The 22845-nt window shown below is 40.4% G+C and overlaps 1 protein-coding gene across 3 annotated transcripts in view; it reads right to left on the bottom strand.

The window, feature by feature from the left end:
- Window positions 1-22845, bottom strand: part of MAEA (macrophage erythroblast attacher) — a 44345-nt gene that overhangs the window by 7202 nt on the left and 14298 nt on the right. For 2 of the 3 annotated variants that reach the window (XM_010134156.1, XM_010134158.1), the window contains 2 exons: window positions 8582-8704; window positions 5510-5586 (listed from right to left, as the gene is read on the bottom strand). In XM_010134156.1, coding sequence (XP_010132458.1) covers window positions 5510-5586; window positions 8582-8704 — 200 coding nt within the window. The remainder of the gene's footprint in view (window positions 1-5509; window positions 5587-8581; window positions 8705-22845) is intronic. The other variant, XM_010134157.1, reaches the window with a different exon arrangement.

Below are 22845 nucleotides of genomic sequence, written 5' to 3'. Positions count from 1 at the left end.
AGATGTTGCATAACAGGCTATGGAGGGAATCAGCACTTAATGAATTTCTGGCAGCGCATCAGTATAGAAAAGTCTTCCCTATGCCATATTTTCTCCACTGTTTGTTACAGGGAAAACACCATGGTAATTCAGAGACGACTTAGTAAGCGTTTGCTCTTTCTAACTTCTAAAGAGTCTCGTTCAAATCTACTTGAAGTTACAAACTTTAGGAACGTACAGTATTTTCCAACTGCCCATTGCTTGGGCTGAATTTAAAAAATCTAGGTAAGTTCCCCCCTCCCTCCCTTCCAATTCTGTGTTCCACCAACTACCCTGAGGTCATCAGTACCCTGAGAACAGTCTCCGTAGCCGTGTTTTAGAACTCCTACTTCCTCTCCCACCCAAACCAGGAAGCAATGGAAGTTATGTAGGACAGACTGTTTCCACCCAACTTCCTATTTTGGGGTGAGCAATTCAGGAATATAAATGTTGTTCCCCAGGTGATTTCTGTTGTGAGAGCAGAAGTACAAAATCCGCAGCCTGCCAGAAGAGACCAGACAGCCTGGACATACTGAGAGAAAGCTCAAATAAGTGCTATGGAAGTCAAAGCTGTGTCAAAGAAAGCTTAGGCAAAGCGGAAAATTCAGACCTACTGGGAAAGCTAAATTAATGTGTGCATGTGCATGAGGGAAACGAGAAAAAAAAAAACACCTTAAGAAGTGATTACTGTCACTTGTGTTCTGTGAAGAGCAGCGTTCCTCAGAGCCTGGTATTGGGACCAGTGCTGTTTAACATCTGACAGCAACATGGACGGCAGGATCGAGTGCGCCCGCAGCAAGTCTGCCAACCAGCTGGGTGACACCCAGCTGGGGGGTGCAGTCAACACGCTGGAGGGAAGGGATGCCATCCAGAGGGACCTTGACAGGCTTGAGAGGGGGGTGTGCGAACCTCGTGAAGTTCATCAAGGATAAGCGCAATGTCCCGCACACGAGTCAGGGAAATCCCAAGCACAAATACAGGCTGGGTGATGATGAACTGAGTGCAGCCCTGAGGAAGCCTTGGGGGTGTTGGCTGGGCTGCAAAAGCAGTGTGACCAGCAGGCTGAGGGAGGTGATTCGCTGGTGAGACCCCACTGCATTCACCTCTGAGGTCCTCAGCACAGGAAAGACATGGATGTGCTGGCGCAGGCCCCGAGGAGGGCCATGAAGACAATCAGATGGCTGAAGCACCTATATGAAGACAGGCTGAGAGAGTTGTTCAGCCTGGGGAAGGCTCCAGGAAAACCTTATTGCAGCCTTCCAGTACCTAAAGGAGGCCTTCAAGAAAGTTGGAGAAGGACTTTTTACAAGGGCATGCAGTGACAGGACAAAGAGTAACAGCTTTAAACTGATAGAGGGTAGATTTAGATTAGATGTAAGGAAGTTCTTCGCTGTGAGGGTGGTGAGGCACTGGAACAGGCTGCCCAGAGAAGCTGCGGCAGTCCCATCCCTGGAAGTGTCCAAGGCCAGATTGGATGGGTCTCTGACCAACCCAAACCATTCTAGGATTCCATAAAACAGAAGTGGTAGTTCAGTTTTGCACCAGCCTCCTTAGTACTGTGGTCCTACTCCACCCATCAGACCTTGACAATTTGCTCTTACAGACAGCTTTCAACGATTCATCCCCCTTACGCACAGCAAACCCCTGAGCTGCAACAGGCAAATACTGACCAGGCTTACAATGCTTAAAAATGTTTTTACCACCATTAGCACACGCTAGTCAGGACAGCTGGAGCAGGGGGCTAAATTTTTTTCAGAAATTTTTAAAATCGTTACAAGTTGACCATCCCTGAAACCACTAACTTCCTGTGGTGGAAGAATTTGTTTCTCAGATCCTAGAATGTGGGGACACAGTCCATTGTCTTTTGTTTGAAATAGCTGTTCCTCTAGCCCACGCAGGTACAGCAGACGTGCTGTATTTAAATCCAAGAATGAAAGGATAGTTGTTAAGATTTGAAGATTTACAGTAAGAGGAGATTAAGTTGTTAAAGCAGTATAAGCTATACAGTGTTGATGTGTATATCTACACATGCTTGAATAAAAGAGTGAATGTATTTATCAGAAGTCACAATAACTGAAGGCAAACATAAAGGGTGATCTAGAAAGCTGCTCAGTTGCCCGATGCCTGAATGCCTTTATCTCAGAGACCATTATGACCACCAGCAAAATTTACACTCAAAGTGCTCACAAGTTTTATTACTATTTTTATATGCCTGTTCAACCCCACTCCCTAACAAAAATAAAGATCAACATGTGCTTATTCACCCTTGTGGGAGCGAAGTTTACTAAAATGAATAGACTGTGGCCACTTTCTCCTAACTCTGCACATCATCAGCTGTTTGTATTTATTCCTTCTGTCCTTTACATCCCAGGAACAAGTAGTGCACAGGGCATTTTGTTAAGCTTTTAGCTTAGAACTCTGTGTGTCTCTGGCATCCCATAAGAGCAAAGTAGCGGAATGCTGTCAGATTTCCCAGAATGAAATTAGTGAGAGCCCCAAGAGTGTGAAATTAGTGTCATCAGTCACTCATTGTTACTGTAAGAGGTATGAGCTTGACAAAAACCCTGAAGAGACTGTGGGAGTTAAAGGCTAATGATTCTGGGCAAAACACTTTGTGATGTATTGAAGTATTCTTCGTGTTCAATAAATAGTTTTTGTACATTCTTGGAACTTGCACTTCGAGACTACTCTGATAAGTTACCTTAGAGGAAGGTCTGTTTGTACTCATATTCCAAGAAGCTACAGAAATTCAAACACTGATTTAATCAGATGTGTAATTTTGAAGCTCGCATCAATTTTAAACCTAAAAGCAATATGTCATTTTAGAGTTTCTCAGCAGGCAGTAAGCAAAGCTTTCAAACTTATTTAAACACCAGCTGCGTTTCAACAAAATGTCAGTTCTCTGAGTTCCACTCGTACAGGAAACTACTTGGTAAACAGCCTCTTTTCTCTGCTTTCTAATGGATGCCTGACCTATTTATTGCGCCAGAGACACAATACTGAAAGAATCCTGCTGCAGGCACTTAAGAAAGCTAGTAAGAACACAAGTTGCAATGGTTTGCTAGAAGCAATGAGTTTATGCTACACCTTCCCCAACTATATTCCCTTATTCTTGTATATTTATTTTGAAGCAAAGTAGAATGAGACAGTAGAAACTCACATTAAGCCACATTAAGGAAAGGATTGAGACATTGAACTCTGAATGTATAAAATTAACAAAGGTTACCCTGTGAAAGAGTGAATTAAGTCACAGAAAGGCTTCTGTAGCTCCTCTTCATTTTACAAGCAGTCCTACAGTGACAACAGCATCGTTATGACTGGCAAGTTACAGCTGCTGAGTATAAAACACATGTTGATGCTGAATTTCAAACAGCATAAGGAATATCCATACTTCAGCCCTAACACCGGTCAGTACAGATGCCTGTTTGCAATGCAGACAGGAGCTGGAAGTTTTAAACCTCAGAGGCTCTGATAGTACAAGTTACTCCACAACAAAAGTGCTGGGTCCCCTTGAGGGTTGATGACTTGCAAATTTTACTAGTTCTGATGAGGAAAAGGGATCAGAGGGAAACACATATCTAGTAACAACAATAAAATACGGAATGACCTTATCTACTCTGTCCCCATCTCCTTATTTCAGCTCTAAACCTTCACTCTTGTTTTCCAAGCTACATAAGGAAGCTGCAGCTCAAATAATATAGTTTTAGAGCACAGACTACTCATAGTTAAGAGGCATGACTGCGCTCTTGGCAAAGGAGCAAACTTAGCAGAGAATAAAGCTAAAGGCACAAAGGCACAGGATCTGTTGGATATGAAGAGCACCGCAGGCTTCAGAAGACAGAAAATGTGGCTGAGTATCTCTCATCCTTTTCGTAAGTACCTGTCAATTCGTCTGGACTTGAGAACTCCAAAAGGCAAGTGCACTTATGACCAACCCAACAATGATTTAGGTGCAAGTAGGGCAAAGCAGGAAAGACAGGAGTCAGCTCAAAGCAAGCAATACATCTGAATGAAATTAGAAATAACAACTAAATTAACCTTAAAACTTAAGGGGAGCAGTTTTGGGGGTGGTAGTAGTATTAGACTGGCATCTCCACATACTTGCACTACTCCTCCTTTATTCTTGTTGTTAAACAAGTAAGTTTTTCTCACCCATTCTACTCTAGAAAATGTGGTTTGCCCTGCAAAAGAGAGTTTATACAACTAAAACTTGGGAATGCACTACAACACTCTTGGTCTGTACTTCTGCTGTGAAACTTTATGTTTTCTATAGCCCTGTGCTCCTCTGACCAAAAAGCAGCTTTTCCACAGATACAAGCCTCCTGATGGTTTCTATTTCCGGATTACCTTGTATGGTGTAAAGGCAGTTAAGACTTGCAACTTCCCTAGCATAAAGCTTGTCAGAAATGGTAAGTGGCAATAGTGTTATCACCAGAATGTATCAGCAAAGCTTCAAGCCTGGCCATAAAACCTGACATCTCTTCCTAGTTTAAATATTCTTACCAAACAGAATCTGCTGTGAGTTCCTCTCTTGTCTGTGTGCAAGCCCCAGTATCTCTGCCACTTGCATAATACTTTGTGGTGACGGCAAGATCACTGCTTATCAGAATTATCAACACATTTTATAGTCCTAGTATCAAAATTCCACTCATTTCAGCAGAACTGGTTTCCTGCATTATTCCAGAATATTATTCCAACACCTAAAGTCAGAACCACTAACTTAAAAGCATAAATAGCTTCATGTGCTGATATTATTGCCAGAAAGGATGTCTGGTGTTGAAGTCAGGCACTGATTAGATCTGACGCTACTTCTGCTACCAATTCACAGCACCTCAGGCACAGTTACTTCCTTCTCAAAGCAGTCCCCACCGAACTAGTTCTAAAGAGGTGGAAGCAAACCCTGAGTTGGTTTCTTCATTTGGGGGTAGCCTAACATAAACCAGCTTGTTACTCACGTACGTGACAATACGGAACTCCAAATTTAGCATTCAGGACAAAAGGTGAATCTGGCCTAAAGCATAACTTGCAGAACAGAAAGTTTAATGAAGATAGTGAAGCAGCAAAATTGAAATGTTAAGCTTTAGATGGGTGTTTCATGAACCTTTTAGTATCTTGTGATTGAACAAATTCCCATGAGAAGTTAGCTGTACCTCTCGAAAGAGTAAATATGTTCATTACATGGTATGCCAACAGAATATACAGTTGTTTTAAACAGAGTAATTTTTTAAACCTTGATTTTGAAGAGTAAGAAGATGCAGAGTTTCAGTGACAACATGAAGTTCTTGAAAACGTGCAGCTGTGGAATGACACCTTGCCTTAACCCGCCCCCCCCACCCCAACCCCAGCTTGAATCCAAAGAGCAATCACAGCACCAGCAAGATCCTTTACAGCAGTGGAGCTTCTGGGCATTGCAATAACAGTCACATGTTTCTAATGAAGCATAATAACATCTTGTTAAGAAAACTGTTTGGTGAGCATCTTAATTTCATACCTCACAGCATCCAGTCTCTTGTTCTGTCGAATGAGTTCAATGAACTCCTGAATCCTGAGGCTGAACTCCAGACAGCTCTGAGATTAAAGACAAGACAGGGTCTGAGATGGTGCCAAAGCTGCACTGCACAGTACCTTAACAACTATGTACGCACAACAAAAAGAAAGTGTTAACAACACACAATCTTGTTCGCTTCCTTTTAGGCATTTATGCAAAAGAAGTTCAAACGCTGACTTCACAGACAAGACATTAGCACAGAGTGCCTTAAAGCAAACAAAAACCTCTTCCTCCAGCCTCTTTCAAAACTTCAGTATTCTGCAGGGATAAACCTTCTCCTGATGACTAAAAGCATCATTACCTGAGCTGCAAGTGAGAGTAACACGTGGTTTCTTTGTGCTCTCACAATTCCAAGTAGTAGATTCAACAGACATTTGGGGCTCTGAGATAATTTAGACAGAGGTCTACCCAGAAGACTGCGAGGAAGAAATGAGTCTTTGAACAGTACTTTGAAAGTCCCTGGTATTAACAAAAGCCAGCACAGAGTTTAAGTTGCTGCATTCCCCTCCCTCCTTTTCTTCAACTTATATCCCGCTCTTCTTGTCAAACACCAGAAAGCCATGCTGGAAACAATTCCCAAACAAGAAAACTAAGTGGCATTTACCTGTTTCTGGAAAAAAGTAAAATCCAAAACCTAATCAAGGTGACAGTGTCCCTTTAAATCAATTTCCATCATCAGTTCACAAAACCTATGAAATAAACCTGAGTACGTGGAATTAAAAGGATTCTTCCCCCATAAAAGAACAAGTCACTACACTTCTTTATAGGGACATGGTCAACTGCTTTATCACCTTAACAACACACAAAAACCCAAAGTCCTCTGAACCTTGAGAACTATATTCCTCGAGCTACCCCACTCCATCTGGTAAAGGTTTTTTTCTTCCTCCATGCTTCTAATGAATAGTTGCCTTTTGTTTACTGTCCTTCAACACAGCAATATCAAAATTCCTCGGTTACTCCAGTAGGAATTTGAGCAACTCCAAATTTGAATCAGTTATCTGCCTGGAGTGACTAATGCCCCACTGCAACAATTGCTTACTTGAAGATTTGAAGCATAAGCCATTCAAACATAAAAAACAAAGCATTCTGTCATACGAATGTCAAAATATACTAGTTTAAAAACCAGATTATTTTCCAGCTATGCATTTTTCTGTACTCAAGTCCGTGTTTAGCAGAGAATAAAAATTTCTTCTCTACTTAATTTAGAATTTTTGAATAGGACTATCTTGAAATATCCCGTTATTCAATCTACACAAAACCCTCATTTACAATTTTATCTTAGTTCAGTTCTACCAAAAAACTGACCAAGCTTTTTAATTGTTAATGACACTAAATCCTCGGGCTTCATATTTTGTTGAAAATCTTCAACAGGAAAACCCCCACATCCCAACACAACCTTCAGAGTTTGTGTTCTGTTTTTACGACTCCACAAGACAGCTGCAAGCCAACCACTGTGCGGGTAGGTGGAACCAAAGGACAGAGTCCCGGACACTCAGACAGTGCATCCATCTCAGCTCTGTGTGCTGTCCAACAATTCCACAGCAGCTAATCACCAGAGTTCAGATAGCTCACGGCTGTAAAGGCTACAGGACTGCCTGCTTTCCCAGGCCAAGGCACCGTTTAATTTCTAGATCAGGCTTGCTTTAAAGTGGAGGCTGGGATTTTGGGCATTAACATTGATGCGTAGGTAAGCAACCCGAAACAGAAGAAATGTTTATCTGGGTTTCAAAAGACGCATAGTGATTTCTCTTCTTCCAACTCTGACATCACAGCCTTAGATTTGTTTGGGTTTTTTTTAAAAAAAAGACAAGGTAGGGCTTGCAGAAATAGATTTTTGTTGTTGTTGTTTTCCAAAAAGGGATGGTGAAGATTTTTCCTCATTAGTTTGTTGAAGATTGGCGATGAAAGAGTAAGATGTTCAGATTTTATTGCTTACATTACTTAACATACTAAGACATACCAATCCCCCATACAAGGGGGATTTTTTTTTAGCAGCATAATTACGTGATAGTGTTTACATACCAATTCTGGTTTTCCTTTAATGGTTTCCACAACAAGATCATCATTTTCTTTAGAGTAATCACTGGCCGATTTACTTTTGCATCCCATCTTCGGTTCACTCTCATTTTGGCGCCCCTGAGTGACAGAGAATGTCACTCTCTGCTTATCAATAAGTGCACTCAAACATTTTTGGTTAAAGAAAGCTCTTAGTTTAAAAAATAAGACACAAACATCTTTGAGGGAGGCAGGGATTTTAGTTAATATCAGTTAAAAAAACCCCACAGATTTCTGCAAGCCCTATAAAAAATTACAGCATGTTTTGAAACGCAGAATTTAGAGACAAGGAAATTTAAACTGACTGCATAGGAACAAGTACAGAGCGGGGTCAGGTCACAGTATGAGCCATGGCTACAGAAAGACTTACTGTGTTTATTACTTGATTACTTGGCTTTTATTCTTGGAAAAGAGCATTTCAACAGTGGTTTCTCACAGAAAGTTAGGTCTTGACTCAAATTTGTTTTCTTATACACAACATTTGAAAATACTAAGATAAAAATTTGTATGAAATTTCTGTGTTACACCCGAGGACAGTGGTTTACCAATTAAATATCTCTTCAGGCACCTTCATGTATACACCGAGTTATATTCTCAACAGGATACAAAGAATTATAAATGTAAGTTCACAAGCATCAAACTCTACCTTCTTCTGTATTTAGGTGTTTGTAAATCACTCTAAACCCAACTAAATATTATATTACTTGAGCAGAATTTGTTGAGACAATGCTTGCATCCATACGATGACCTATCACTCAGGTTCAGGTTTGGCATTTGCGTGAGCTAGTTTAGCTCCAACTACCTACCACCTTCTGAAAAGAAGCGGTTTGTACTTACTGTCCTAACTTTTATACAAGGCCTCATTCAAGACCTATAATTTAAACCAAACTGACCACATCAAATAGTTAAGTAGTTTAGAAAACTATTTAAGCACACCATGAACATGTTACATTTTCATACCTTCATTTTTCTGAGCCTGGATTTGTTATCATGACACCAAGCCAAGCAAGTCATAGTCTCTTGTCTTTCCAATGACTCTTCAACTTCTTTAGCAGTCAAAAACATCTCAATATTTACCAAGTCCTTCAAAAACAAAAAGGAAAGCAGGTCTTGTTAAATTGTACCGATACTTTACACAGCAATTCACTCTTCAACAGAACTGGAATAGAGATAGAGAAGCCTTTGTTCTTGAGACCTCTGGTTTTTAGGACAGTACTTTACAAAAAGACATTACAATGTATTATAACAACTGCATTACCAGGCACAGAGAGGTTCTGACAGTGAGAGAGTGACAATGTCTGGTTATACAACAAAATTATATACAAAAAGAAAGAATAAAGATTAAACCTAGGAGCTTTGCACAGCATGTGACCAGATCCCACAATCACTTCAATGCAGTTCACACTCCCAGGAGTGCTTCCCCGAAAGCTTGGCCTGCTATGTCCATTGGACCCTGACAACATCATAACATTTGCTAAAGTGAGCAAGAACTACATACAAGAGGAGAATCTAGATCTACTTCTTCTAGTCATCTCTACCCATAGAGTTTTAAGCAGAGATCTACAGTGGCCTGAGGTCTCCAATATATTTTCTCCCGTGTGCTTCATGTTGTAAGCTCCAGACCTTCAACTGATGGCTTACAACAGTTCTGGCTACAACATCTGACTCTGAGGTAATAAAACAAAGCTACTGCGTTAGAAACCAGTTAAGACAACGGGTGAGCCACAAGATAAGCACTTAAAGAATCACAAGCGGATGTTTCTGGAGAAAAAGCAGTTCTCTCCTATCAAATTTGCCTGGGCCAAGCCTGTAAGATGCCTGCTCTACTTTGTGATTAGCAGCACCTTTCCACATTCATACCAATCAAGGCAAACACAACTGAAAATAATTTAGGATCTAGTAGAGTAGCACAGAACTTAATTTTTTCCATGTACTTTTGCTGAAAGACAGACTTGGATAGATGTTCCTAAACAACGTGAACTGGATCCATTCTGAATTGTCACCACCGAAGTTATTTTAGAGCTGCACAAATCATAGACCATGCTGTGATAATTAATACTTCGCTGAAGGAAATATTCTGTGGGAAACCATAATTCAATACACAAACAGAAATCCAGTACTGCAGTATTTGATTAATACACACTCTAATTTTGAACAAATTCATTTTTATGTAGACTTCACAGCAAAATGCTATGTATCACCATCAGTACAGTAGATCTAGTGAACAAAACCACTCTGAGAAATAGATGGCACTTTCAGCTGTTAGAACAGCTGAATGTACTGAGTTTTAGAATTTACACCTCCCTTAGACAAAAAATAGAAGTAGCAACAGGCATATCACATTCACATCTTGCATTTCATCAGCCAATTTTCCTGTAGAGATACAAGACGACTAATACTACTGGGAAAATGCACCAGCTCACGTTAGGATTGTCAAAATGATTATTTAAAAAATGTAAACAGGCTACAGAGTGTGTTCCTACAGAGCAGTAGGTGTTGCAGCTTTTACTAAAGCATTCTCTCGTGTGACTTGCGAGTTTAAATACAAGATAATATGAGGCATAGCTGACATGCAATTTCATTTTATAGATTGTATGACCACAGCAAACCCATGACACCATCTAAAGAATAAAGGGTCTTGCACAGCCCTACTGGTATCCAACCTTGGTAAACGAGGCTGAAGTGGGAGCTACAGCAGTTACACATTTATAGAACAAAATTCAGATTGATCTTTCACTGATTCCTCCAATCCCCTTACAGAAAAAAAAAATATCTATTTTATTCATGTGTTGACAAACAGACTGAAAGAATGTCAACGTATTCCACAAGAGGAATTTAGTTACTTAAGTTTTCCTACAAGAACATGAGAGTAATCTGCCTTTCTGGTCGTCTGAAGATTTTCTGATGATCTCCTCAAATGGAAAAAAGAACCGCATTATTCCCCTGTGCATGGTAAGGTAACGACAAAGAACCACTTGCCCATGTAACTCGTCTGTATAAGTAATTTAATGTGCAATGTAATCACGTTCATTATCTTGCTTGCATATTTTTCCACTTAGGTGCTGAATGGAAAGACAATTCAATCCGGGTTGAAAGTAATCTCTCTATACATCTCCTCAAGCTTATTTGAGCTATGTGTCCTCTTAACGAACACCATTTTGCTTTTACACCAAATTAAAAGAAAAGCATTTTCTTCTACATTAGAAGAAGTACTGGATATCCCAAGCATACAACAAATCACTGCTTTCATCTCATTTTTTAGCTTTTTATAAACTTCATCCCAACTCCCCCCCCAGTTTTTAAAGAAGGATAGGGGCAGCATTTGTTTCGTGTCAATGAGCTGGGGAAGAGAATCCCAACTATATGCATTTATCAATCTGGTGTTAGTGTAGCAACCCTCAACTGTGAGCAAAAAGACTGTAGTTGCTGCAAAGGCAGACAGAACTCTGACATAAAAAGAATTACTACACTCCTTTTGCAAATTTAAAATCAAAAAGGTTCTATTTGGTACAGAAATGCTAATCAGATTTGTGGTTGCCAAAAGAAGTCAAAGCTTGGCAGCCATTTCTATTAAATAGACAGTACATATCCAGAAAACAGAGGAGAACACTTAATTAAAAGAGTTTCTTTCAGAACTTAAAACCACATTTAAATTGCACCAATAAATAGGCTTTTCTTCTCTGCTGACTAGATAGAAAGGGACTAATATGAAAAAAACATTAAGAAATCCATTTGTAGGGCAAGAAATAGCTTTTGCATTTGATAAAAAGTAGTCAGAAGTCTCAATCAGGCAGACTGATACAAGAAAAATACTAAGATACAGTGAGGCTATAAACCTTTAAAAATCCCACACGCGCTCACGTCACCCAAGTTTCTTTAATCTGATCATGCTTTCCTATCTTCCGGTTTTGGTGGTGCCTACTCCTGAAGCTTCTCCATGGTGTATTTCATTAGCCAGGACTAAGGAAGTAAAATAAGGGAGAATCAGAGGGTTATTTGGCTTTATTGAAAAGTGCACAGCTCTTCTACACAGGCCAGGACTGGAGAACTACTTGTCTGCCACATCTTAACTGGTTCCCATCCATACAACAGCGTTGGCGGTTGTAAGAATCTCATGTTCAAGTTAGAAAAAGCCGCCCTAAGACCCCAGTCTTGAACAGTATTCCACAGGTATTCTGTGCGTCAGAGATGCACAGGCTGGAAACCACGCAGAAACATTGTCTTTCAGCTCCCAAAACAGCATTAAGATTTATCCGCTGCTCAGAAAAGAGTCTCTTATCTAATTTGTTTACATATAAAACTGAATGAACATCAACATGCAATTTTAGAGAAATATTGCCACTGGTTTTGCAGGTGGAGAAAAAGCTGAAGCTAGTAATCTGTTGCTGCACACTCCCCTCCAACTGACACAGCATTCAGCACTACAGTAAATGTTTTCTGACACACATAAATTAAAAAGCAATTCTCAAGTCTTTAATTACCATCTTTTGCAACACTAAAAGTCCTCCTCCATTTCACAATTTTCAGTGACTGCAATACCTTACTTCCAGTACTGCATAGGTAGAAGAGGACCCTGCACGCAAATTAATTCAGCGTTGTTATCAAACTGTCACGCTCCGCACAGCCTTCCCAGCCTCCTGTGCATCCCCATGAGAATGGTGCCTGAATTACCTTGCCTTAACTTGCCTAAAATGCAGTACCCCTGACATCGCATGGGGAGAGTGATTAACTTCAAACTTCCATCCAGAGAGGCTCTACTGAAAAACAGTTCTGAATGGCTCGAGGAGAATTCCAGCCCTAAGTATTACTGATGATTATCCAAACACTGAAGAGGGGGAAAGACAACCTAAGCAGTCGTTTTCCTTCTAGCACAAGCAAGGACGTACCATCTAGATTTTACATTTTCTGCTTAAAAACACACTGGACTGAAGTGAGCTAACCTTCCCTTCTATTCAGCAGTCCCCAAGCAGGTATCAGAAGGGTAACTGGATTTAAGTGCTGGATGAACTGTATCATAAAAGGACTATCCAGTTCCATTACAATAGTGCAAACCTCAGAGAAAAACATTTATTACTAGAGAGAACTGCACACGAAGGCTGCAGACAGCGAAGTGAAGTCAGAGAGACTTATTTAAGCCAAGAATACACCTACCCCGACCCTGTGCTCTGCCTGATTTACATACATAGAGCTTTTAAAACACCATTGCTTCTTTTTAAGCTGCCAGTGCCTCCAGGGAGGGTCATTACTAACCTTACGATTCAACACAGCACTCCAGTTACTAAGGCAGAAAATACAATGAAGAACGAGGGCTCCTTTATGATGATTATTACTCATAAGTACTCCCAGCCAACACAGAAGCTATATCCCTGTAGGGTATTTCCATCTTCTGAGACAGGTCCTTTGTAAGACCACCTGCACATGTGCATGTGCGGGCACATCCTCTCCTTTGAACAATTTTGGGACCCTCTGGTCAGCATGAGCAGGAGTTGAACGGGGCTGCATTCTCAGGGGATTTCACTCCTTGCCAGATTACTCTCCTTAGCAGTGTCTTGTTTCCAGGAGACTCCAGCACTGGAGGGAAAGGTTGCAGTGAACATTTACCGGTTATTAGACACCAAAGAATAATCACTGGAAAGATCTGCTGAAGTTGCTCTCCAGAGGGGGCATTCAGAACAAAGCTGACATCAGCCATAGGACAAACCTGCAGGAAGCCAGGCTCCGTGAGTTCTAGAAGTCTTAGAATAACTGCTGTGTAATGAAAAATGATCGCTACTTTCAACACTAATTTCAGACACCAAAACTAAGAGGAACACAAAAACGGGCCCAGAATTTCATGAACGTGCTACAGAAAGGAAGAAAGACTAATTCACAAAAACACAGTGAAAGTTATATGAAGAATAATAGCTGTGAAATAATGAGATGGTATTATGCATAGAAAAGCAGCAGGGTAATTAATTTAATTGGTGGGTATTTTCATTTCAAGCTAAACACAGCTAAGTCTAGTACAAAGTTGTGAACCAAGTCAGAAACTGGCAACCAGACACTGAAATGTGGAGTTTAAGCTTAAACAAAGTCTGTATCTTTAAGGTCCTGCACAATTACAAAATTCAGTAGCGAGCTGGAAAGAAGCAGTAGAAGTTGCACGTAGTTGCAGGAATGTCAGAAATAAGAAAACCAGAGTCTTGCTAGAAATAGTGAATACCTATAAAACCTCTTTGCCTTCCTTCTCTAGTAGGACTTGTACAACTACTGACAATATGCTCAAGTATTTGCACAGAATTCTTTTATTCCAGGAGACCTCAAGCAAACTTCACCCTCTTCACTACAAACTAACTGCATCTCAGCAGTCAAACTGCTCAACAATAGTAACTCCACCCAAAAGTTCTGGTTTAGTCACATACTGAAGTGTCCTCTTCAAGCACAGCAATTCAAGATGATCTGAGATGCCTTTAGAAAACTTTCTATGTAGACATGGGCACTTACATAGAAGCCTTCATCCACATTTTTTTTTTAAACAGTGAAATTTATATTGTAACTACACCTCAAACTAAATTTTTTTTGCTTGAATTACAACCAATCCTTAGTTTCCCAGTCATACCTAAAAGACAGCAATATGTGGATTAGCGTGAGAGGCACAATTTGTTTCACAGCAAGTTTCACAGTAAAGTGTCACTTTACTAGAAATAACTTTTAGAGTCAGTAATGACTTTGTTTCTCTAACATGTAAGTCAGTGTTTTGATAACATAAAATATAAAAAAACAAATATAAAAGCCAAATATAAACCCCACGCTCTTCAATATACAGTTCTGAATCTAGATGTGTGCTCTAGATTCACCAAACTCATACATTTAAGCACCAGAAACAAAGTATAACTGTGTGTTTGATCCTACGTAAAAACCAGCATAAAACCCCACAAAAGTATGATTTCTCTAGTAGCAAGGTGTTTAATTTACATGACATTTTAAAATTTGGAGCAGTCAGGTCAAGTCATTCCAACTCATGTGCAGAGTGGAGACTGATGGAGAGAAGGACTTTTATTTTATGACATCTCCAGCGACAAGCCTGGAAAGCTGTCAGAAGGAATGCATGGCAAAATCCCATATAATTCACATGAGCATTAATGTATGAAAATATTTCACATATGAAGGCTCAAAACCAAACAGAAACAAGTACTAAACCCCACCAACTCCTGACATTTTCAATTCCTCCAGGAGCTAACAAGATAATTCACCAAAAGGAAAATTTAGGCTGCAGATAAGATAAAAGATTTTATTCAGGTGGAAAAAGGTAGCATTCTGTAGAGAAGGAAGCTTCCTTGATGAGAAAAAAAATCATAAAATTGGCTATTTGTATAAAATAGGTGATTCAAAATATCGCAAGATGCTGTTTATGTATTTTTAACATGCAAATTGTTTACTTCTAATTGCTTACCAGCAAGAACATGAAATTGAAAATAGCCCAGTGTGCCTCAAGCTATCAGCGGCTTGTTGCCAGGAGTATGTACCAATGACAGCTTTCGTAAGATTGACCTCCTGTCTAGAGATATTACAAGCCTAAGAGCTCTACCTGCCTATTAAAAAAGGCTTTGCACTTTAGCATTCAGCAGCAGAGCAGGCACTCATTTCAACCACTCGGATATGAAATACAGTGAACACTTACCTTGACCACTCTAAACCAATTGCTTTAAAAAAAGCTGTGTTAAGCTTTCAGTCACTACTTGCATACTGAACTACGCACCCTCAACTTAGGACATAACCTTCAATGTAATTTAGTTCTACTGAACTGAAATAGAAATGCAGTAATGAACAGTTACAAACAAAAAGGCCAAATTAGTCTTCTGTATTAGTGTATTAATTTAAAATTTCCTCTGCAATCAACAGAGCAAATTCAGGGATGATCTAGATGCCGTAATTATCATTACACAACTCAGGGGGAAGGCAGACAAAGGAGCTACAAGGTAGACAACAGCATCACTTGGGGAAGAAAAAAGAGGTTAGTGTATTTCTGCAGTGGCAAACAGCAAAAGAGACACCAGTTGTCAGGAGCGGGAAGAGTGGCACACCCCACAGAAACACCGCCTGCCTGTAAAGTGAGGGCAGCAGAAAAGTGGGGCAGTGCAATAGCTTTTGATGGCAGTGACGTGAACTGAGATCAGCACACAGTTCCTCTACCCCTATACCAAAGGGAGAATCAAAGGCTGCTGGTGACAACAGTTCCTCCAAGTCAAAACAGAGATGTACAAACTGCGTTGAGATCAGAGGGAAGCACAAACTCTGGAGAAAATAATGGCATAGGTGGCAACAATACAGCAACACCACGGCTACTGAAGATCACTTAAAGTGAAGCACAAATTAACACGAAAGGGCCCTTTTACCCTCTGCTCATAAAATAATGCTGTCTGAAGTTCATTAAGCTACTACTAAGTGTTATAATGCTACACATATTAACAGCATTACAGAGAAAACAAACAATGTCCTACTCAAAAGCCAGCTGCAGAACTAGCTGTTAGAAAAGTCAGACAGCCAAACCACAGATTCATCAACAGAAGAGCCACACAAGTTTTTGTCTACGAAGTAAACAGTATCCCGTGGTGTACACAGTGGAGCTTTCACACAAGAGCATCTTCCATCACCCCTGTATAACACAGTCCTTTCAATTTTACCTGGTTATTTTCGAAATACTCCAGTAACTTACACTGACTGTCAAAATACTGTCCTTAGCTAACATTAGGAGATGCTGGCACTTCTTTTGGTCATTGGTTCTAGTGATATAAATCACGTTCTAACCTCGTGTCTGATTTCTAACTTGATTTTTTTTTGGCTTCTGATTCCACATTCTGCTTCCACCCTAAGCACTTCTGCACTAGATTATGAAGGTCCTTGGTACGGAATTTTTGCTCTCATGCTCAGCAAGAGCACTCGCCCCCTTAGCATTTTCCAGTCATCTCCCTCCAGTTTTACTAACAGCTTTTCTAGGATGTGGCCACTAAAACTGGACATACTCTGGTGCCGATTGTTCCAGAGCCAAATAAAGAGAAATGTTTCATCTGCCATCTTCTGCCCATGCACAGGAGCCACTGCGTAGAGCCTCGCAGCGGCAGTGAGCACTTTGGTTGGTTAGGAGCAAGCTGTTTTCCCAGCGCATCCTCTACACCTGCCTCAGCAATTTCTGTTGCTCCACAAACGGCTGCACGTTCTCCAGCGGCGCTTTATACCGCACTGAGGACAGTTATAAATTTCTACACTAGAGGAATGCAACTAAAGCCTCTACAGCTTAAAATTAAGATGCAGCATTGGGCAGGGGAAAAAAACCCCGAACCCTCTGGTCTTCGCTCTACTGCGGCCATTTTCTGTTGTAGCCTCTATCGGAGGAAAGACAACTAAGCCCTTGCCAGCTAAGCATGAGCCCTGCAGCTTTTTTCCAAGCAGGAGCAGTCTGTATTAGCAGCTACACACATTCACAAAAGTGACCTCCTGTCACCTAGTGCAGCAATCAGAGGAAGTGTTAAATGTACAGTAACACTGACACTCAGAAGGAATGTCTTGCAAGAAGAATGTATCCTAAGAAAAATCTGAGGCATAACCAAAACCAAACCTGTTCTATATCTAGGCAACCTATAGGTTGGGTTGCATTCTCCCTTCTCATAGAAATTCAATCCAAGAACCTTTCTCGAATCACTAACCTTCCAGACTATGTATTTTGTAGTGAATTAGCGCTGTTACAATACACTGTAGGTAACCCATTCTGTCTAAAAGGACTGAAAGAGAGACATGCAACATCACAGCACACCTCGTGTTGTCAGCTTTTGAAGTGTCAAATGATTTGTCATGAGAAAGTTTGTTATTGTGCATCCATCTTGACTATTTCATATTTACATAATTCCCAGCTCCCCAAAGGGGCTGGAGACAAACAGCAGATGCAAGGCTGCTCAGGAATTACAGCACTTTGAAATTCAGATGAACACACCCAGACATTCATTACAGCCGTCGCGTGAAAGTTGCCACGTCTACGCCAAGAACAGCCAAAACACATTTACAGGAGTTTGAGTTGCTCCTCTATAGCCTAGTATCTTCTGGTAACCTAAACCAGGCACAAGTTAACATCCTGGCACCTCCGAGTTGTGCCAGTTCAGGAGCTCTTTCATATGAAGTTTCCTAAACATCTGCAGTGTGGGAACAAGTCCTAGGAGAGCTAAAGAGCTCCAGAGAAAAGCCACCTCCTGTCATTCAGCCTGCATTTACAAAGCCAGCTCGTCCATGCTCTGCACAACAGTAAAGCACAGAACACAGTCAAGCATTATGCTGAGTTTTATTTACCTATTTAAAACTGAAGTGTTATGAATATAAAATTGTTTTGATGAATTAATTTCATACACATTTGTGTGTTTGCCTACAAGCCATTCTTGGACTGCAAGCCTTAACAAGGAAGATTCCTAAAGGGTACAGTGGAATGATTACTAAGAGAAGTACTTGTTCAGCTTAATTTCAACATCATACAGCTTCCCTCACTCAAACATACATTTTTCTAAACATTTATATGAATTTCTTGCTGAAGCAATCACATAATACTGACATCCATCCCACCAAGAATTAAAGGTTCACTGATCCAATCTTCTGAGACTGTATTGTGTAGCTTATTTGTTATGACTATTTTGAATTTCAGCTTTGATTTTAGTTTCACTCAGATTTAAGTTTCACTCTACATTTTTCACTCCTAATTCACCTAACCACCTGTGTGAAATCTGAATAGCCATTTCAGGCCTTTGGGGAGAAGACTGGGTAGAACACAGCTGTGTCAAGGCACGCGTCTGTTTTTTCCATGCATATACACTGTCAGTCTGCTGTGGTGAGAATCCGTTCACTCACGAAGTGGAATGCAGCTCTCGCAGTACTAAGAATCAGTGGAGCACAGATCAGTCTCCAGAAACAAAGAAGTGGTATTTCACCTGTGCGTTCCTCCTGATGGGCAGATCTGCCTGCAGTTGCAGACATTCACTGCCCACAGAATGCCTTTATCCCACACATCCCTCAGAGCGAGAATACCAGCCTCATAGATGTTAAAAGTACTCTCAGCCCAGTGGGACAGGCAAAGACAAGCAGCTTCTTAAATATGAAACTTTCCTTAAAATCCAGACAGCTGTGGGTTCAAAACCATCTGCCCTCCTTGGTCAGCATCCAGGAGGTGAGCCTCAGCCAAACCTGAGGAAACCTAAGCCTATCAACATTTTGATTAGAACAAAACATATTCTCAAAGCATTTTTTATTCTCTTTGAGTTAAGACTTAATATTGTTTCTGTTTGTGATGCTCTAATGTGCAGGTCATTTTTAACCACCTTTCTTCTCTGAAAGAGTCATTAGTAGGAAGAGTTATTCAGAGAGAGGATGACCTCAAAAAAGGCAGCGTCAGTGAGATTTTGCCCTATAACACATAGAAAGAAATAATTCAGCAGTTTTCTACTGAGGTTTCAGCTGAAGGATCCATTTCAGTGTTGAGGAACACTTTTATAGAACAAGGAGAGAACCTTTAACTTTGGGGCTGAAAGAAGGAACAATGATGTAGAATAGGACAAAGAAGAGAACAGGTACTTGGTTAAAAGCCGTGCAGCTTGAGTTGAAGAATTCGGATTCTCTTATTCCAAAGAACACCAAGTAAGGCTTCATGGCTTCCATAAGGAACTTAAGACAAGGAACACACCTAGATTTGTGGCAGGTGTCTTTCCAAATACTCAGCTAGGCTAATCCATTCAAAAGATTCCCAAATTATGAGAACTGAAGCTGTGTTTATGCAGTAGGAAAGAGGAAGAACTGGAACAAACTGGCAAAAGGGGAGAACACAAGACCATCTGCTTTTTCAGTGACTACTGTTAATTTCAGTTATCTGAATAAAAATTTATTTTTAAAAAATATAATCAGGATACCAGTTTGAAAGATGGAAGTATTTTCAGAATGGCTTTGCAGTATCCTCCCTGCTTTGATATCCTCCAGTGAATAACTGTGATCACAGATTAGATTCTGCTCAAGGAAACCACTGAACAAAAACTGAAGATTTGAACTCCCACTTCAAGGAAACTTGTATTTTTAGGACTGCTCTCAACTGGTATTGCTTGGAATGTCAAGAAGCCCTTCTATTACAGGGCAATGTTTACAAAGGTCACACACCTAAACAAAACTTTTGAAGTCAGTACAACACTCACATGTTTTCTCGCAGTTCTCAAAAGCAAAAGCACACTGGTATGAATACAAATGGCTAGTTAAATATCTCTGAAGGATGATGCTCCTACTTAATTACCGATCTACGAACATTAATTTGCAAAACTTTGATTGGCATGCATAATCCACGATGCAAGGTCAAGTAAACCAGTTTTAAGCTACTTAAGAGTTACTTCAACTCCAGAGTTCTCTTCTACTGCAATTTTACAGTGCCACTGCCCACCCTCCCCAGGGGTGTAGCAGCTCTTTTGCCTCTCAGCAGTTTAGAGATTGCAAAATCATTCGCTCCCTACCTTAACACACAGACACTTGGTTTAAATTTATGCTATTCGCCACAGAAAAAACATTGCCACTTGTACAACTTCTGTAGAGTCTGAGTATTAAGTCAAGGACATATATCCCTTTACTAAAACACACTAGGCAAAGACAGAAGGAGGATTTAGAGTGTATGTTAAGAGAGACTGGCAGCTTCAGAGTCTGGCTTTGTGTTCACTCATAAACAGACACCACTATGGCTACTACATAAGTAAGCAAAGAACGTAAGGACACTTCTCCTTTCTTCCTAGCCTGTTAGAAAAGGGTCTAGAAAAAGCACGGCATTTAAAAGCCAACCACCCCTACGAACAGCAAACAAAGCACTACCTATCTAACCTAACTGTAAAACTTACCTACAAACAGCAACCAACAGCCTTCTGGAAAACCCCGTTACCAAAACTACACTTGCCTATCAGCTGAAGACACCGAAATGAGATGGCATTTAATGTAGCACAACACAGCACAACAAAGTTTAAGTTAACAGACAGCCCTGCCAGCTAGCTCAGTGTATGAATCTCGAGATGGAAATAAGCATTTTTATATTGTGTTGGACTCCAAGGTCATAATAGAGTCAAAATAAGATCATTACTAAGTGTAACGAGCTGATACTGATGAGCTTCATTTGTATGCAATAACAAAAATTTAACATCTAGTTTGTATCTTCAACCCAAACTGTTTTTCACATCATTAGAGAACCAGAAGACATCAAGAAAAAAAATCCATACTAGAATCCCCTCCCCCCCATATTTACTTTGGCACAAAAGTGACATTTCTGTCCTTGGCTGTCAGGTCTTATTTTAATATTACTCACATTTTGGTTTACTTTCCCAAGCAGCATTACTTTTCTTTAAAGACATAGCACACACATCACATCTTTGTAGCATTTCTTACATTGCCATATAACACCAGGCTTTACAAATGCTGCATGCCAGAAGTGCTTCCTAACTTCAGCTAGTCCATCTCCCTAATGCTTCTCTCCAGTTTTCCACATCCAGCATTTCTTTTCAGAGCTGTTTGCCTTCTAGTTTATAAGCACAGTTTCCAAGCGCTTATCTTCCATGACAAAGATTCAGGAACGTCACTCCTATGAAGGCAGTTAATTTAGAAAGCAGATTAGAATTTGTCACAGCCCATCAGTAATTATTAGAATTGGACACTAAGGTGCAGAGCAGATCTTTGAGCAAACTGTCTCAAACACCCTCTGGTGTATTACTCACAAACATACAAATGGTTTAATGGTTTGCTTTTGGTCACCGCAACAGAATGTTTTCTAAACCATTTCCACCCATGAAGTACCCCAGCAGGTCTCAGCACTCAGAAGCCAGGCAGGGAACTTCAGACAAGCAGGTTGAGACTTGCTCCAGAGACTGGTCTAACAGCTACTGAAAGATGCTTAATCTAGGATCCACAAGCTGCAAGTGAAATGGAAAGAGCCGTTTCCTTCAGCCTTTACAAATAACAGCAAAGCACACTTTTAGCCATTTGGCCTGCAGTCATAGCAGCAGATTGACAGAAAGGCTAAAACTGGGACCTCTGGAGGTTGTGTAGTCCCTCTGCTCAAAGTGGTATCATCTACCATAGGTTACGTAGGACCTAGTCCAATCTGGGTTCAAATACCAACAAGTACAAGAGATTCCACGCCCCAGTGTCTGCTGGGGAGCACAGAACAAGACACAGCACTCCAGATGGGTACAACCATGCTGAGTAGAGGGGCAGGGTCACCACCCTTCCCCTGCTGGTGATGCCCATCCAAATGCCACCCAGAGTGCTGTTGAGTCTTCTATGCCACAAGAGCACATTGCTGGGTCATACTCAACTTCTCTGCCAGCCTCACCTCCAGCTGGTGAAAAGCTGAGCAAACACCTCACCATTGTTCCAGTTCCTATTTAGGGTATGATGCCTACCCAGTGGTAACAATAGTGCCTTGGTAAATAAAAAAACATTAAAAAAAAAATCAGGTAATAGACACAACCAGGCCCACTATGCAACAGTGTGCTTCTGAACCCTGCAGTGGTGCAGACATTTATCAAACCTACAGTTGAGATGCAGTAAACAAGGATTACTTTGGTCAAGAGAAGAATACTGGTATTTTGTAATCTTCAAAGCAAAGTTACATTATTAGAGAACATCCCAATGCTCATATACTTCCGCAAGACAGGGACAACAACAAAAAAGAGAAGTAGTCTTATTAAACTAGCAAACCCACAAATTCTGTGCAACAACCAAGTCTAAGTATCTTATCGTTGACAAAGCTGTTCATAGTATCGCCGTACATTATGACAGACAGGCTGAGGGAAGCCTATCTCCATCTAGCCAAAACGTAAACTTTAACATTGAGTAAAATGAGTAACTTTAGCGAACTAGAAGCACAGCTGCATTCAACACGTGCAAGTTAAGTTCTGTGTTATTCCAGTTACTTTGATGTTATGCAAATAAAAATACTTAGGCTTGAAGGCAGAAGTTAAAAAAAAACAAACACAGAAGTTGCTATTCAAACAGAATGAAAAACTTTAAAGGCTTCACAAGCGTAATGCTTCATATCACACAGTCTTGCAATGTATCATGTCTGACTTTGATACTTGTGTCTAAACCAAAGCTGAGCATTATTTAATTAGGCGTAATAAAACTTGCTATGAAAGTGAAAATATTTCCATAGTGCTTTTTCAGCAGACCTGGTAGGTACATGATGATTCAGCAGG

The sequence above is a fragment of the Buceros rhinoceros genome, unplaced genomic scaffold (assembly GCF_000710305.1).
Source record: "Buceros rhinoceros silvestris isolate BGI_N320 unplaced genomic scaffold, ASM71030v1 scaffold12894, whole genome shotgun sequence".
Taxonomy (NCBI): Eukaryota; Metazoa; Chordata; class Aves; order Bucerotiformes; family Bucerotidae; genus Buceros; species Buceros rhinoceros.
Note: the sequence above shows the minus strand (reverse complement) of the source record. Positions and strands in the feature narration are given on the sequence as shown.